Source organism: Culicoides brevitarsis, chromosome 3 (assembly GCF_036172545.1).
Source record: "Culicoides brevitarsis isolate CSIRO-B50_1 chromosome 3, AGI_CSIRO_Cbre_v1, whole genome shotgun sequence".
NCBI classification, from domain to species: domain Eukaryota; kingdom Metazoa; phylum Arthropoda; class Insecta; order Diptera; family Ceratopogonidae; genus Culicoides; species Culicoides brevitarsis.
The window spans coordinates 34,930,030-34,949,375 of record NC_087087.1 but is presented as its reverse complement, the minus strand read 5'-3'; the positions used below and the strand labels follow the sequence as shown (position 1 = coordinate 34,949,375).

The 19,346-nt window shown below is 28.4% G+C and overlaps 1 protein-coding gene across 1 annotated transcript; it reads right to left on the bottom strand.

Moving 5' to 3' along the window:
- Positions 1–15,087: 15,087 nt before the first annotated feature.
- Positions 15,088–18,457, bottom strand: LOC134834208 (proteoglycan 4-like). The gene is made up of 6 exons (XM_063848793.1): positions 18,390–18,457; positions 16,640–18,196; positions 16,176–16,501; positions 15,910–16,118; positions 15,740–15,848; positions 15,088–15,685 (listed from the first exon to the last, which is right to left on the bottom strand). The coding sequence occupies exons 2-6, from the start codon at positions 18,160–18,162 to the stop codon at positions 15,498–15,500; spliced, it is 2,355 nt and encodes a 784-aa protein (XP_063704863.1). The 5' UTR covers positions 18,163–18,196; positions 18,390–18,457; the 3' UTR covers positions 15,088–15,497.
- Between the last annotated feature and the right edge of the window lie 889 nt (positions 18,458–19,346).

Here is a 19,346-nt window from a genome sequence, read left to right as displayed (position 1 = left end):
TTTTCAGGTCCTTTCGAGGTCCTTTGTATCTCGAGAAAATCATCATCCATCGTAAGAATTTATCAAATTTAATTTTTTTTTTATTTTTCAAATTTAAAATAATTAATGATAAATTTCAAGTTCAATTAATTTTGATTTAAAATTAATTTAATGTTAATTAAAATTTTAATTTTTATTTAATTTTGAAAAAAAAAATTTTTACGAAAAAACATTAAAAAAAATATAAAATTCGTAAAATAAAAAAAAATATTTTAACTTTTTTATTTATTTTTTTTTTAATAACTTATTTAACGTTTTTATTTTTTTAAAATTTAATTAAATTAAATTAATTACTTAAATTAAAATTTTAAATATATTTTCAGATTTTATCAAATTTAAAGCTCAAATCAAATCCAACGAATTTTCTCAATAGAAAACCTTGAATCTTGCAAATCCATATGAATAAACAACTTACCAATTAACACCCTCACAAAAGAGACCACGAACACATACTGCATCAAATCACTAATTGGGCTTTATCTATCTTTGGCTATCTTTGACTCGGCTCCAAATAACGAGCAAATTCAAGATATTTCTCAACTCATGCAGAATTTAGCAAAGTGAATGATGGTTTTCATTACCTTTGTATTTGTGCCTTCGAACGGGTGTTTACCTTAAGTCAATTTGCAATGCATGCTGCCTTCAAGTGGCTCTAACCAGATTTTGTAATTGAAAGCCTTTTGAAAGGGACTTCATTCGGAAATATTTCTAAAGCGAGAAAATTGGTTTCGTTTAATTGGATTTGTCTTGAACGTTTGAAAAACATATTTTTTGCATGCCACTCGAGAAATTCATTACAAAATGTTGTCCGTTTCACGTCGAATTTCACGTCAAAAAGGAAAAAAAAATATATGTAAGGAAATATTTTGACAGTCCGCATGAGAGGTGAATTACCCCTTTTTATGAGTAAATATTTCGAAAATTATCTCATAACAGCCACAAAATGTATTCTGCATGCATGAATCAATTCATATTCATTTGATATTAAACTAATGGCATATAAATCGGAAAATGCGCTTCAGGCACCAAAACATATCAAATATACATATAAAATAAAATATTTCTGCCCGAGTATCGTCGGCAAACACACAAGCACGAGCTGCACATTGTTGCAACAAATACAAACGACTACGATGGAGGAATATAAATATCAGATGTGAAAATTTTATATAATTTATATGTTGATGCTTACTCTCTCGCACGATACGAGAAACACAGCGCGAGTAATCGTGTGTGCATTTCATTATCGATTTTGCGAAAATTTGTACAATTTTTTTAAATTTTCTTGTTTGTTGTTGATGCACTCCCGAACACACACACGTTCGCCAAAAAAAAAACTTATTGGAAATAAAAATGAGTTAGAGCGGAATGCGGTTAGAGCTGTTGTCGTAAAATTTTTCCTTATGAATTTTTGCCGTAAGTATATGGAAAATTTATGACTTAACCTTGCTTCTTCACTTTTCGTGCTCGACCATGAAAAGCATATTTTTTTACGAAAAAAAGATTTTTGTTCTTTTAGAATGATTCGGGAATGGATAAAATGTGTAGAAGTGGAACAAATTGATAAGTAAAAGAGGGATGGGATGAAAATATTCTACATAATCAAGGTCAGATTTGCATGACCCGGACGAACTTTTACACATACGAGACGGATAAAGGATTTAAAATTATAAAAAGAAAAAGATTTTTGTCTGTGTCTGTTTTGTTTGCGATTAAAAGTGCGTTATCGACAATTTTTTTGAATGTTTCGTTCAAGAAAAAAAAAATTTTTTTTTTTTTTTTTTTGGTTAAAGAATAAATTTCATTTTTTTTAAATTTTTCAAATTTTAATTAAATTAAAATTAAAAATTAATTAAATAAAAAATTATTTTAAAATTTTTAAATTAAATTTTTTAAATTATTAATTTTAAATTTAATTTAATTTGAATTTAATTTTAATTTAGTTTTAATTTAATTTAATTTTAATTTAAAAAAAAATTACGAAAATTTTATGATATAATCAAAACAAAAAAAAAATTATTTAAATTTTTTTTTATTTTTAGGAAAATCAAAAAGCGCTTTCATTACTCGCCTCAAAAAGTTTAATATTTATTTTTTTTATTATTTATCATCATTGGAGTCCACACACACACACACACAGATACAAAGAGAATCTTAAAAGGATTCGCAAAAGTAGCAAAAATTTGATTATCAATTTGTTTGTTGAGTGCCTAAACCTGTTTTGCTCATCTCGACGTAAATAATCCCTTTATTCTGTTTTGATATTCATCGTAAAACTTTTTGACGGAAATAACGAAGAAAAGGGTTGAAAGAAATTTACCCAGGAGACCATTTTTTGTACTTTTCAAATGAAAACTTGAGAGGAAGGCTGCAAAAAAAGCGTCACACGATAATGAAATTCCTGTTTTTTTTCGCACACACATTCACTCCGAAGCCAAATCGTCATCATCATCATCATCGTCGTCGCTGAAAGTCTCGAGGCGAAATGCAATTTTTGGTGCATTTTAATGAAATAAAAATTCCCCAAGTCTTTTTTTTGTATTTCTACTCGACGATCGCGCATATTGTGTCCCTGCTTAAATTATATCGCGCGCAATAACAGTGTGAAAAAATATGTTTCCGCTGCTAAATATTTTATTATTTAATACGAGTCGTAGAAATGAATTTAAAGGGAGCTGCAACACACAAAAAAAAGTTTATATATGAAAATGTTGTTGTTGGTGTTATTTATAAACTTTCTATTACTTGCACATATTTCATCAGTTATCTTTGTCTCCGGAGTACTTTCTTGCTGAACATTTGCATTGCTGCCTTTTTTTGGACTTGATCCAAACGGGCGAAAATAAGCTTCAAAAAACCTTTTACATTCCCGCATGGAACGGCAAGTGTGCAGGGAGTGCTTTGTATGTCGATGAATTTCACGTCCCTGAATGGGAGGCAATGTTCAACGAGAATGAATGTGAATGACTTTGTACATTTCATTATAAAAGTATCGCTTTTTTGTGTGCTGTGCAGCGCCGTGTCATGACGTCGTCGCTCTTATTTATGATCTGTGGAGAGAAAAAGGATGGATTTGAGTCAAAAAAGTTGAATTTTTGAAGTTAAGAGAAAAATTTGGAGACTTCAGAAGAAAATTCAGACACTGCAAGGGAGATTTTAGACCTCAAAAGGTAAATTTTAGACCTCAAGAGATAAATTTAGACCTCAAGAGATAAATTTTAGACCTCAAGAGATAAATTTAAGACCTCAAGAGATAAATTTAAGACCTCAAGAGATAAATTTAAGACCTCAAGAGATAAATTTAAGACCTTAAGAGATAAATTTAAGACCTCAAGAGATAAATTTAAGACCTCAAGAGATAAATTTAAGACCTCAAGTGATAAAATTAAGACCTCATGAGATAAATTTAAGACCTCAAGAGATAAATTTTAAAAAATTTTAAACTTTAAGACGAAATTTTACTTTTGACGAGTTAAATTTTACCTCTTTTTAGCTCTTTGGGCACATAAGAGACTTACCAAATGATGCAAGTTGGCTTGTATTGTATATTATTATTATTACATAATAGAAAAAAGTGACTTATAGCATTTAGAGTGGTTGGTCGATCGGGTCGTCGTCGTCGTCGACAATGCACATTTTCCATCATTTTATCGTCATGATTGCCATTCAATACGTGCCTTGCAATTATATTTCAGCAAGTCATGATGAACGAATTCCGGCAGCCATGTAACCAAATCCTCTCCCGAAAAAGTTGCAGCGTTGCGGTTTTAAAAGACCTGAAAAAAATGCAACCAACACACACACACACACTCATGAAGTCAAACTTTTGTTACATTGATAGTTTTGCTGTAAATGTTTTTAATGGTGTCATTGTGTGGTTTCTGTTTGGAAAATACGAAAAAAAAAGTTACAAAACAAAAATATTGCGATGCAATTCGATTCGGAGATGGAAAAAACCCATATCCCGTAGTTTGTGTGAGTGAAGTGAAGGGGAAACCCGAACGTAACAAGATAGAAAAATTACTCTTCATGTAAAAGTTTAATGATGCTACCTGTTATGATGATGCAAGAGCGCATAGCTGCTGTAGTTGACATGTAAGTAAGTCATGTCAGTGTGTCACAGCAACCATTGTCAGAAAAAGTTTTGCTTCTTTTTTTTTTTTGGCGAACAAGACGAGCAAGGCGTTGCGTTACGTTCGTAAAACGAATTTATTGCTAACCTATTTGGAAAACAGGAACAGGAAAATTAGTTGGTAAAGTGTGTGTTTGTGCAGTTTGTCCTATCTGAATGGTACAAGCATTTTAATGGTAGGACGACACTAACAATAAGACACAATTTATTTGGTTCACAAGTTTTTGTAAACTGTTTTAATTTTTGCCTGCACACGAACTTTTTCTGTCGTATCGGGCGTTTTTTTTGTGTCCTGTTGATATTTAAGATGTTGCGCTGGCAGGCAAATATTTAAAGGTGAAACAACTTGATGAAGTATTTAAAGCTTTATGTTTTGATTGTGAGCCAATTTCACGGAAAAATTTGAAGTTGAAGCATCTAAAATGGATTTTTTTGCTTGGTTTGAATTAATTGGAAATTTCTGAAAAGGTAAATAAAATTATTTTATATTTATTTTTATATATTTTTAAAATTAATCACTTAAAAAAAATAAAATTAAAATTAAAAAAAAATAATTAAATAAAATATTTTTATTAATTAAATATTTTTATCTTAAATATTTTTTTAATTTATTTAATTATTATTATTTTTTTTTTTATTAAAAAATAATAAATTAAATATTATTTTACTTACACTTCAACGTCAGTTGAGAAACAAAACCGCTGAAATTAAAAAAAAATAAATATAAAAAAATACATTTCTTTTGTCTGTAAAATGAAAAATATTGCAATTAAAATATATTTCCGCATTGAAACAAAAATAATTAATTAAACAAACTTATTTTTTCCACAAAAATTTTTATAATTAAAATTATTTTGACACAATGAAAACCCCATCCATAATAATGTTTTGTTTTCTAAGCTTATTATTGTTATTTTTACTTATAATTTTCCGCATTTTCCTTTGTGCCATAATTAATGCGATTAATTTTCTTCATATTTAACGCGTAAAAAAAAATTCAATTGATATCCTCTTTAAAAAGTAACAAAAAAAAGAAAAAATTACGGAAATTTTTTTTCGAATGTCTTTTTGATGGTTAAAAATTGAAAAATATGAAAAAACGTAAAAAATTCTTAAAAAACGTAATTTTTTTTCGAATGTCAATTTAATTGATCTTTAGCATGAAAATTATTAAATATAAAAAAATGGGTAAAAAATTCGTTCTTCAACTTAAAAAAAATTAATACTTACTCCCTTTGAAAATTGAATTGATTCGTTTCATCCAATTTCAAGCACCTTTCGACACGTGTCATCATTAACGACTGTTACTCAATAGAAATGTGACACAGAACGTCATTACATTTTGTCTGGATGGTTCTTAAGAGGTCAATGCTCCACGCCTCCTCTGCTCTTCAAAGAAAACGATGCAACGACGACGATGATGAATCGTTGAAAAATTTTTTGAATTTGAATAAGGGAAATCTCATAAGCTCCAAAGTATTTGTCGGTATGGAGAAAGTCTCCCACAGCTCTTTTGTGTGTTTGTGATACCGACACATTTGCTCTGCTGTATGAAATTAAGTCAATCTTAAGAGTGAATAAACTTCCTTTGATGTCACGTTAAATTTCGTGCAAGACGTATGACGAAAGACGAGGAAAAAGAAGGGAAATTCTGACATATAAGATACTTCCTTTTACAAAATATGTCTTTGTGTCTCTCTATTAAGCAGTTATTTTAAAGGCAAATTACGTATTTCTACATGAAGCGAGGAGAGAAATGACGTTAGAAACGATCAACTCTCTTCTCCGTGCGATTTGTGTGTGTATGGCAGACAGGAAGTTTGCTTGTTAGAAATTGCTTAACCCGTACACAAACGTCGAGGAAGAAAAAAGAAATGAATGGCATCGTAACAAGGCAAACACACACAGCAACTTCACTTCCTTCCAAACAAACACACATTCACTTTATAAACTGTTTATATTCATATTTTATGCAAATTTCATTCGCACACAGTCGTCATAGAATCTTATTATGAAACATTAATTTCATTTTTATGTACCTTCAAATATTTTCTTCGTTTTTTTTTCGCGTACACACAACTACATTTTTCACTTTATTTTTTATAATTTTTTATTGAGTTTGCCTTACAAAATTTGTCGCTGAGAGGTAATCTCGAAAACTATACGTCTCAGAGTATAAGTTTCATAGAGAAAAATGTTAGTTATGACGTGAAAGATGTTATTCGCGAAGAAGTTGAAAACTTAAAAAAAAAAATTTTTTTATTTTTTTAAATTTTTTTAAAATTTAAAAAAATTTTATTTTTGATTTCTTTTAATATAAAAATTATTTAACTTCTTCAAAAATGTTTGTTTTTTTTTTATTTAAAAAAAAATTAAATATTTTTTTAAAAATATTTTTTTTAAATATTTTTTTTATATTTTTTTTTTCTGTTTTTTTCTATTTTCTTAATATTTTTTTTTATTATTTTTTTAAATATTTTTTTTATTTTTAAATTTAATATTTTTTTAAAATTTTTTTTAATATTTTTTTAAATATTTTTTTTTATAATTTTTTTTTTTATATTCTCTTCAAAGTACTTACAGTTATTATAAAATTTTCCTCTTTCTTGTCACACTCGTGATATTTCTTTTAACGAAATTTGTTCACGTAAACATTTCACTACCAAAAAAAGAAATTTTGTCCTTTTGGAACGACAATTTGCGAGAACGCCTCCCAATGTCCGACAGGGGCATGCAAAGCGTTATTCCCAGGAAACGACAATTTTTCACATTTAATGTGTGTGTAAATTGTGTTTTTATTATTATTTTTTCTGCTTAAATATTTTTTTTAACCCACACACCAAAAAAAAAAAACGAAAGAGTATTATGTCGTCGTCGTGTTGTCATCCTTTAATGTGTGTGTTAAAGAAAAATTTGTAAGACAAGAAAAACTACACGAAACTGGACAGCTATCTTCCTTGGGGACAGAGAAAGGAAGTTAAAATGAAATGTAGAAATAACGTGACCGTTATCAAAGTTATTCTTGCATAATTTAATAGATTTTCCTTTTAAACATTGTCTTTTTTTTCCTTTTCAGACTCAATTTGACATGAGGACAACATTTTAATGGTCAAATCATGATGATACGAAGACGACGACGCTTGATTGATAATTCCGAAAAAACGCTTTCTATTGATTGGCTATTTTAGCAGAACTGCAATTAATCAAAGCACACAAGAAGATAAATTGAAAATACTGGTAAATTTTCTGTTCAATACGATTCTTTAGAGAAGAAGTGAAGTAGAGCAAACATTTGTAAATAAATTGTCGAGTTTCAATTGAATTGAAGTTTTTGCCTCACACACATGAGAGATATTGAAATTAAATAGTTTAAAGCTACAGACATCATCAAGGCGTACAAGAGTTTAGATAAATAAATATATATGTGTTTGTGTGTCAAACGAACATTTCGTGTACTTGTCGCATCAAATGAGAAAGGGGGAGACCTAAAAACATCACAAAAAGGTATTGTGAGGAGTTTGATTCTCGGAAATTGTTTTAAAGAGGTAAAATAATGAAAAATTATACTTTAATTTTTTAATTATTTTTTTTAAATTTTGTTACTTAACTTTTAGTTGAAAAATTTAAAAATTTTAATTCGATTTTTTTTAATTTAACTTTTTTTTACTTTTAAAAAAAATTGCATTATTTAAAAATTTTTATTTATTTTTTTTTATTTTTAAAAAAATTTTCTAAATTTTTCAACTTTTTTTTTTTCTTTAAAAATAATTTGCAAAATTTAAAAATTTTAATTTTAATTTGATTTTTTTTATTTTACTTTTAGTTGATTTGAGACTTTAATCGAACAGTAAAAATATTAAAAAAATTAGATTGCGAGACAAAAATTTTTCACAAAACCGTACTCCAAAGAAAAGGGAAAGGCCTTCACATTTCGGAACAGGTTAAGGTAAATGTGTTGTACCTACGATCTGATTTAATAGCTGATAGTATTTAATTCAATTTTGGTTTTGCTCAATTTGCTGTTTTATTTTTTTGTCATTTTCCATTTTCTCCGTTTTTTTTTTCAGGCGAACCATCTACAAGGAGATATCATTATTGGTATCATCTGCTCCACAAACGACTGACACAAGTCCTAAATAATGAGAAAAAATATGATGATGTTCCGCATTTTCTTCGCTCTCTGTTTGTGTTTATGTGTTTTTTTTGTTGTTGTGTAAGTCACACACGCCATATTTTTTATTAAAATACGAAAAAAATAAGATCTTAAAAGAAATTCTCTCTCTCATACGTACGACGACGAGGAGGAGGAAAAAAAGGAGAAGCAAAAAAGGAAAACTATTATACGTGCCATCGTGCCATGAACTTGAAAAGAGATATTATCTTTATATATTTTTTAAGTATCTTATCTTGGTGCACACGACTCGACTCGACTCAACGACGAGAATGAAGTGGCAAATAGGTAGAACAAGAAAAAAAATTGTAAGAAAAAATTTAAGTGATAATTTATAAGAAAGTACAGAAAAAAATTTCCGAGTAAGAGCATTTCTGCGAAAGAGTCTTGAGTGCATTTCAGATAATTTCACGAACTGTTTGCTCTCTTTTTTGTCTGAATTCCATGAAAAATGTGTTTTTTCCATGCAAATTATTATTAGTATTATTCTGTGATGTAATTCATTTTTTTTTGTGCTGTTCTTGTTATACTCATGAGAGGTATTTTTCACTCAATTTTGTCTCTTTTTTATGTAATACTTGAACAAGTTTTTGTCGTTTTGTCGTGTTTTGAAGCAAAGTTGTTGACTTCTTCTCTTCGTGACATCTATTTGAAAGCATCAATCGACAATGGGGGATTCAAACTAATTAACTTTGGTGACTTCGGCGTACAAAGTAACGTAATTTAATTATTTTGGTCGGCGAGAAAAGTGAATCAAAAAAGTTTGCAAATTTGATCTTTTTGTAAATTACTTCAGTTTAATGATTATTTTATCATATTTTGTATTTTTTTTTAACGAAATTCGATTTTAATATTTTTTTTTAAAGAAAAAATTGAATATTAGAAAAAATTTTAAAAATTAAAAAAAAATAGAAAAAAATTCAAAATAAATTTTATCGTTCAAATAAATAAAAATAAAAAAAATATATATAAAAAATAATAATAAAAATAATAAATTTGTTCAATTTTTTTAAAATTTTAAAATATATAAAAAAAAAATAAATATTAAAAATAAATAGATATAAATTAAATTTAAAAAAAAAAATTAAAATAAAATAAATTCTTTAAAATTTAAGAAAGTTTTTCAAAAATTACAAAAAAAATTTAATAATAAAAAATAAAAAATTATAATAATTCAAAATTTAAAATAAAATTAAAAAAAAATATTCGTTCAAATTTCTAAAAATTTTTCAAAAATTACAAAAAAAATTATTAAAAATAAAATAAAATAAAAATAAGGTAAATTCTAAAAAAAATCTAAAAATTAATATAAAAAATAAATTTAAATAAGAAAATTATTTTAAAATTTAAAAAATAATTTAAAATTTTAAAAAAAATAAAATCCATAAAATAATATTTAAACGATTTAAAATTATTCATTCAATTCACTCACCGTAAACTTTTTCAATCTCGTTTCAGATTTTACTTTGGTCTCTGATTAAAGGAACGATTTCACTTAATAAATGAGATGATAATTGAAATTGACATGCTTGAAAGAGAGAGAGGGTGACAAAATGATTTCCAATGAAACGCGATTTTCCCCTTCGCTGTCGTCATCGCCGTCATCGTTGTTGTTGTTGTCACCTTGCCCAAAGGGAACTCGTGTAAATTTGCATAGATGGCTGTAATTAAGTGTTAGAGGACAATTCTCTGCCATTTTATTTATTCACAAACACATAAAAATCCTCACTTTTAATGATATGACACACCATTTTTGCCTCGTGCCGCAATGATAAGCGTTCAGGAAGAAGCCAAAAAAAAAAACGAGCAACAACATTAAATGAAATGGAATCTCGTTTGCACTTGTGTTATGGATGTTAATATGAACCGGGTTCGGGTGAAGGTGATGCCGCCGCGACGTGCACACGCATTCACAATTCACATAAACACGGGAAATACGAGAGCAATTTGTAACTTTTATGTCCCAATTTAAAATTTTCTAGTTTTTCATGCACAAAAAGCGATGTTTAGAATTTTTACCTGCACTAATTTGACTAATTTCGACGAAAAAATAAAACTTTTGTAAAAGGTTTTTTAAATTAAATCAAAAGTTTTAGCATTTTTCGTCGAAATCAAGTACAAGGCGTCTCCATATTCTCATTCCAGATATTTGAGATGGAAAATTTCGTTTTACAAGAAATAACGGATGACAGACAAACAATATTATTACATTAAATTTCATCGCGTTCTTTGTCATTACGACACCACACAAGAAATGCACAATGTCAACACCATCAGAAGCAACAGCAACAACGGCAGCAGCGAAGAAGAAGTACAACTGCAAAAATAACAGCAATTTAATTTTTCATGTTGGAATTTGTTTGCATTTTAAAAAGTGTATCAGCATCATCATCAACAGTTGTTACTTGATGTCGTCGTACGCCGCCGCCGCCGCCCGTCGAAACGGGTTGTTCTTTATTAATTCCATCTTTATGCATTGTTTGGACGTGCAACGGAGCGTGGTGTGAGCGCAAGTGATGAAAATTAGCATGGCAATGAATAAAAGTGACTTTGCATGCGGCGCTCGTCTGTTTTCTTTCCTCTATTTTTTATCAGTTCAGGCGCAAAACAGGCACACGAGTTGATAAAAGGGAAATTATTTTGTTGCACGTTTCATTAAGACGACAGGTAGATGCAGCAGAACGGCAAATTTCCTTGCAACAAAAGGGTGTGACGAGCGGATAGCAGAATAAATGCAATAAAAAAAGTAAATTGAAGGAAAAAAATTTCTTGAAAAAAAATTTTTTTTTCGAAAATTCGTAAAAAAGCTAAATTTTCGAACATTTTCGAAAATATTTCAAAACTTTTAGATTTTTTCGAAAATTATTTCAAAAGCTTTCAAAAGGAATAATTTTCGAAAATTTGTAAAGAAATAATTTTCGAAAATTTGTAAAGAAATAATTTTCGAAAATTTGTAAAGAAATCATTTTCGAATATTTGTAAAGAAATAATTTTCGAAAATTTGTAAAGAAATAATTTTCGAAAATTTGTAAAGAAATAATTTTCGAAAATTTGTAAAGAAATAATTTTCGAAAATTCAAATAAAAAGCAACTAAAACTAAAAACCCTTCAACTTCATTAAAAATCACACAAAAGGTTGAACGAACTATGAACTTCCATAACAAACGACAAAAAACTGCACACTGCTCTCATTGTGTCTCAATATGCTCTCAATCCGCATCTCGTCAAACGAGTGCCATCATCATAATTTTTTCATCGTCATCATTCTTCTTCATCATTTTGAACGGAAGGCAGCTTTTTCGCAACATATGTTTGGGTGCTGCTTTCAGACGTCGGCGTCGGATTTGACACACGTGCCGATTTCAATTCGCACCTCACCTCTCTCTCTCTCTCGTGACAAAGTGCAAAATAAATAATAATAATAATAAAATCAAAACAACAAAGTTGAGCCAGATGCCGACACATATTAATTAATGATGATGAAAACAACACAAAACTGATAATTTATTACAGCAAATTTTTCTTCATTCGCAGGCAGAGGTTCGTTGGTTCGCGCTTAATGACGTTGCAAGGCGTGCTCGCATCATTAAGAGCACGAAACAAATGAAAGGTAAACTATTTTTAATAATAATGAATGCAATTAACTTTTCATTTTTATTAATAACGCAGAAAAGTTTATCCGAGAAGAGAGAAAAAAATTGAAACAAATTGACCTATCTTTCTAAAGTCGCTCGTTAACGTTGCTGAGATGATAATTTGAAGCACATTTTCTGAAAAAAATGAAAAAATCATAAAAACAGCAAGAAAAGCGCTCTAAAAATTTCATTTAAAAATCTTTGGGGCAATTTAAAAAGCAACCACAGACAACAAACAACACAATAATAATAATAAAATAACAGACAATAATCATGAACTGACGACGACGACGTCGACAGAGAGATAACAAGACAAGGCAATAATCCTGAGAATTTGCAGCAATATCCCAACAGCATTTTTTTCGTATTTATATTTTAATTCTTTTCAGTCTGTTTGTCTTTTTTTGTTCATTATGTGACAAGCTCAGCTACTTTGATTCAGACATTCTAATCTAATCATCGTGCTACCGCAATGTCATTCCATCTGTTGTGCATTGATTCCTCCCGCAGAAAGACATTCGAAAATCCCCTTCGTCTTAATAATAATTTCTCCAGCTAGATCTCTCTTTCGGGATTACGGGTGACATTGAAAAGTCGCTCGTTACAAAAACATCCATTTATGATTCGTTCGATTTTGATATAAAGATTAGGCAGAAAAGTGAATGAATGACCAAAGTTAATGAGAAAATGGAGATTATTTTCATTTCAATTATGAGTTTATGGGATGAAATGATATTTTTATTGAAATTTCTTTCGGTAAGTTATTTTTCGAAATGAAAACGAAAGCAAAAGATGACGACTTTACAAAAGATTAATTTTTATGTGAAAGGAATTTTATTTATTATTTTCATGCGAAATCTGATTTGACTAAAATTTCAATTTTTCTTTATTAAAAAAATATTTTTTTGAATAAAAAAACATAATTTTTATTAAAAAAATTTTTAAAAAATTTAAATTTTTAAAAATTTTACAAATTTTAAAAAAATTTATTAAAATTTTTTAATTTTATAAAAATTATTATAAAATTTTTTTTTTTTTTGAAAATTCTGAAATCCAAAATTTTAAAAGTAAATTTAAATTTTTTTTAATATTTTTAATTAATTAATTTTAATTCAAATAATTTGTTTTTTAAAAAAATATTTTTAAAATAAAAATTTAAATTTTTAATTTTAAAAAATATTTTTTTATTTTAAAAATATTTTTTTTATATAAAAATATTTTTTTTATTCATTTTTTTAATTTAAAAAAATTTTCTTAAATACCTACAAAAAACTAATGTTTTTAATAAAAAAATTCAAGCCTTAAAATTTTATTAAATTTTCTTAATTAAAAAATAATTTTTCTGAATACAAAAAAATATTTTTAAATATAAAATTTTAATTTTATTTATTTTTTTAATTTAAAATATTTTTTAATGAAAAAAAATGTTTTTTAATAAAAATTAATTCTTTTTTGATTTAAAAAAAAATCTTTTTTAATATAAAATAAAATATTCGTTCTTCCTCATTTAAGCAGTTTTTGAGGTTTTCTTCATAACGACCACATCCTCTTTATCTAACATCAAATTAAAATGAATAAATCAAAGCATAGCAAAACATCAAACTATTTAATTATTTTATCAAATCCAAGTCAATTACATCATTCAAGTACATAAGCTCTCTCTCTTGCTGAATATTGAAAAACCAAATCGGATCTCAAGTACATCGGCAAAAAGTTTTTGTGTGTATTTATAAATATTCTGTTGAAAAGAAACTGAAGACAGATAAAATTATATTCTAAATAATTTTGTGTTAAAAGGCTTTGCAAAAGTTTCTCTATTTTACTCTCACTCTGTCAATAGCAACATGGCAAAAGTGTGTATTAGAGACAAAAGTGGTAATCCCTTATTTATATAAACAAAAATATATTTTCTCATTTTGAGCCATTTATTGATGTTCTTTTTGTTGTTTGAGCGTAAGCTTACTTTGCATAAAATAAATGAAAGAACACTAATAAGCTATTTATTATTAGGCATTTTCAATGTTTTTCGATGATGTTGATGACGATAGTTAGCTGATCATTTACATATAAATTGTGTTACAGGAAAAGTAGGTTCATGAATAATAAAATAAATTTATTAATTTTAAGAGAAACTTTTTCTACCTTGACACAGAAAAAAAAATCGAAACCAAACAAAAGCTGAAAAATTATTAAAATAAAATAATCAAGGAAGAGAAGAAAACAATTTTTTTAAAGTACATTATTTTTTTTATTGATTAATTAACTTTGATTTCTCTCATCTAAATCTTGAAGTACATCTACAATTATTTTTTTTTACCAATTTTTTTTTTTTTGTTTTTAAATTTCTTGACGCTTAATGTCTAAAGGTACTATAGTTTTCTTTACTTTTTTCTCTTTTTTTATAATTATTTTTTATAATATGTTATTTTTTTTTACCAAATTTTGATCTTTTGGTCATGTTTATTTTTAAAACTATTGGCTCCTGTTACAAATTGATCAGTAAGAAAGTGTATCTGTTATTCTTATTGTTTAATTTTAAAATTAAATTTTTTTGTGATGAATTCAAGGATAATGAATGAATGATATCTTTAATGTTATCTTTTAATATTAATCTTATTTTTTTTAATTATTTTCTTTACACAGAGACATAAAACATATTTTTACGTGTTATATTAAAATGTATGTTGTTTGTGTGATAAAAGTTAAAAAAAATTATATTATTTTTTATTACTACTGAACTAAACATATATAGGACAAAATACATATTTTAAACATTTTATAAATGTTCTGTTAATTATAACGTGAAAATTATTTAAAAAAATAACAAAAAAAAAATTAAACATAATTGTATACAAATACTCGTGAATTAATAATTATTTTAAGTTTTAGTTAAAAAATATCAATTCCTTAATTTTGTTCTATTTTTGTTTCATAAAATTAAATTTAATTGTAAAATATTATTTTTTGTTTAAAAACATGCAAGATTGTTATGATTATTAATTATTATTTTTACGCTAATTTATCATATATTTTTTATATTTTAAAATTTTGATATACAATTTTCCTAAATTTTTGTGTAAATTTTTAATTTTTTTTATTTAATCATCAAATTTTGTGCATACTTAAATTTCGCTCTCGAAAATTTTTCTATAACGTGTCATTTTTATTATTTATTTTATTTTTTGTATTACACCTTTTTCTTTATTTTAGCTTAACATTATATCGCTACTATCTTACCTAATAATTTTTATCATATATATATTTATATTGTTTAATATAATAATTAATGATATTCTAAGCAAATTTTTAAATTTGAGAAAAATTCGAGATATAAAAAAAGAATTTCCTGATTTTCGAAAATTATGAATTTCTGTTAAGAAAATGACATTTTTTCGCACAGTCAAAAAAAAATTACACATGTCACACAATACACAATCATATAGAAATATTCAACATTTTACTATCTAATGTTTTCTGCTTTTATCAATTATGTACTAAAGTGACTTTTTTCACTCGTTTTTCATTTTTTTGCAGCGCGTGTCGGTCTTCCTGTTGCTGGCGTCTCCTTTTTCGTTGTTGCTGATGGTTTTTCTGTTGTCGTTGCCTTTTTCGCGGGAGGTTGTTTAGCTGCTACAGGCTTTTTTGTGTTAGCTGGTTTTGCTGTTTCTTTCTTTTGAGGCTTTTCAGCGGGTTTTTCAACTTCAGTTGCTAAAATTAATAAAAAATTATTATAAAAAAAATTTTTTTAATAAAAATATTTACCTTTTGCACTTTTAGCAGGAGCTGCAGCGACTTTTTTAGCAGGAGGAGCTTTTACGGGCTCAGGTGCTTTCCGTTTCTTCGTATCTGGAGCAGTAGCACGTTGTGATTTCTACAAAATTTATTAAAATTTTAAGTTTTTCTGTTAAAAAGATCGTTTATAAGAAATTTACCTCTCGAGGCGGTTGACTAACCTTTGCAGCTTTTGCCAAAACAACATAATCCGAGTCATCATCGTCTTCGGAATCATCATGAGCTCGCTTATTTGACTTCTTTGCCGTTGATTTCTTTGTTGTGTTGGTTTTCTTGCTCGATTTTGGTGTTGTTGGTTCATCAGAAGGTCTTTCCAATTGTGACTCGTTCGTGTAAAGAGATAAATCGACTGAAAATTTAAAATTTTTTGAAAATTTAATTTTTTTTAATGAAAAGATAAACTTACGCCCATCAGGATTTTCTTCCGTGATTTCTGGTTTGGGAACAATTCCTTTCTCAACATCCAATGCATTCTTCAAGATATGCTGAACTCGTTTCAATTCGGGCTCAGGTATTTTATAATTAGATTTTCCTGATTTTTCCAACTCGACTGTCGTTAAAACGCATTCAAACTCAGTTTTGTCGAAATAATCGGGAATGTAAATGCCTGATCCGGGATCTTCTTCGTTGTACCATCGAATGTTGATGCGTTGACCTTTTTTCGTGACGTTCGAGACAGCTTGGCATATGTAGAATCCGCCATCAGCATTACGCACGGCAAGAAATTCGTTTCTAAAAAAAATTTTTTTTTAATTTTTGTATAAAAAAAATGAAATTTTTGTACAGAAAAAATTTATTTTTTTTAAATTTTTGTATAAAAAAAAATTTTTTAAATTTTTGTACAAAAAAAATTCAAAATGAAGAACTTACTTGTAAAAAATGATCAATTTATCTGCGGGTTCTTTGCTCGCAGATGCTTTTTGCGTAATAGAAGCCTTTTTAGCATTCTCAATTTCGGGAATTGGGCTTTGGAAAGGTTGAACTTCTTTGCGGGCGCGTTTTGTTCTGCCTGTTCCGTCATCCTGTGAGGTAGAAGCTTTTGGCTCGACTTTCGGCGTAACTTGAGCTTTTCGTTCTGCTTTGGGTTTTGCAGCGGGTGTCTTTTTTGTCACTTCTGCCTTGACCTGAGGCGGAGTTTCCTTCTTTTCAGCAGTTTTGGGAGAAACTTCCTTCGGAACTTCCGTTTTCGCTGGAGTCGATTTTACCTCGACAGCTTCAGGTGCTTTGACAACTTCAGGAGTTTCTTTCTTTTGCGGAGATGACGACGTTACGTTGTTAGTTTGAGCAGAATTCGGTGATGTTGTCACGTTATTTGCGACGGGAGAGGGTTTCGTCGCTTCTTGCGTCGTTTTCGGGGGTGATTTTTGTTCAACTTTTGGAGATGTTGTTACTGCGGGTTTAACGGGAGTTGTTTCCTTCGACTTTATCATCGCATTGGGACGATCCGTTGAAGCAGTATTTGTAGCAGGAGGAGGAGAAGAAGGAACTGAACGTTGCTGTTGCTGCTGCGACGATGGAACGTTGACAGGAGGACTCTTTTTGGGCGTCGTCTTGATTCGCGGAGAAACAGTTGCCAACTTGAAATTACTTTTTGTCGGAGTTTTCTGAACAATTGAGGTTGCAATCGTGTTTTGATGCGATACAGGTCGAGGCGGCAAAACAGGCGTTCCTTCTTTCGCGGGAGTCGTTGCTGTTTTAGGCGGCGATTCAAGCTTCGCGGGACTCGTTTGGGCTTGAGGAGGCTTGGGCGGTGTTGTTGTTGTTTGCGATAACGGCGTCAAAGCGGGAGGTTTCGTAGGCGGCGAAACGTTATTAGGGACAACTTTAGCAGCTTGCGGCGATTGTGCATTATTTTGCGATGCATTTACGGGATTTGCTGTCGTTGTTGGCGCCAAAGATTGCGTTATCGGGATTTGAGCAGCGGGAGTTTGTTGTTGATTGTTCGCTGTTTGCGGCTGCGGAGGCGTCGAAGGAACCGAAACAGCTGCTTGATTAACGGAAACGCTTGGGGTCGGTACTTTTGATATGGTGACATTCGATTGGGATTGTTGCTGAGGAGGATTTTGAGGCAATTGCTGAGGCGCCGTCGTGACTTGATTCGGCATCAAAGGTTGCTGCAAAGTCTGCTGCATTAAAGGAGCCAATGGCGAAGATGAAACCGTTTGTTGTTGCGCCAAATTTGCCCAATTTTGAGCGTGAGCCAACACTTGACCAGCCTGTTGCATGTACATTTGCTGCTGAATTGTCGACAAGATTTGCTGCGGCGTTTGTTGAAACGCATTATTTGGCTCCATTTGAGGAGTATTGCCTGCCGGTTGTTGTCCCATTGGGCGATTTCCTCCGTTTGGCGATTGATCTTTCGCCGTAGGCGGACCCTTTGCCATGTAATTCATCTTCGCAATTCGTCGTCTAACGCCCGAAAATTATCTGCGAAACAAATAAAAACAGAAAATTAATTTTTTTTTGCATACACAAAACATTGACAACAGGGCGAGTGTGACGCTCAAATGTTTTCTCCCAAATATTACCGCAAAATATTGCATTTAACACAGGAAAAAAACTTTTGCGTTATGTCTGAACCAATATTGAACTCATTTAACACAAAAATATCGCTTTTTACCTTCAATTTCTCACTAAAATCGATTTTTTATCCGTGGATTGTTGACGAATTCTAATGAAAATCGCCTAAGTAGGCCAATACAACAAAAAAATTGTTTCCAATTTCTTTTATGAATTTTTATGATATGAGAAAAGAAATTTTTATTAAAATAATATTAAAGTTTTCATATATTTTGTATCAAAAACTTCAAATTTAAGAGAAAAATTATAAAATTATTCATTAAAAATTTGAAAAATTAAGAAAATTTCACAAAAATTAGGTATCGAAAGAATTTTTGAATATTGTATTGTCCTTATGTTATCAATTTCATTCGTCTCAAAGAGGCTCAAAACTGAAATTCATCTGAGGCTAATGACTGGATTTATTTTAGGCCAAAAAATTATAAAATTTGTTTCAGACTTCTTCCTTTTCAGCTAATTTATGAAAAATTTTTAATTTGTTAATTTTAAATTTTTTGTTTTTTTAGTTAAAAAATTTTAAATTTCAAAATAATTTTAAAAAACTTTTTTTAATAAAATCAGATCAAAAGTCATTTATTTTTAATTTTCAAAATTTAAATAAAAAAAATTAAAATTTTTATAAAATATTTTTTCAATGAATTAAACATAATAAAAAAAATTAAAAATGTTAAAAAAATGACGATGAAAAAAATATTTGAAAAATATAAAAAAAAAATTTTAGGAAATTGAAAAATATCTTTTTTGAAAATTTATTTTTTTTTCAAAAAGTTTTTATGAATTAGAATTTCAATTAATTATAATCAAATTTTATAATTTTTGTACAGAAAATGATTAATAATTTCAATAAATTATTTAAAATAAACTAAAAAATAAAAAATCTTAAAAATTATAAAAAAAAAATTAAAATTTCTTCTTTAAAAATATTCAAAATAGAAAAAAATATTTTAATTGTATCCGCCTTATCACTCTCATTCGTCTCATCATGGATCTCAACATT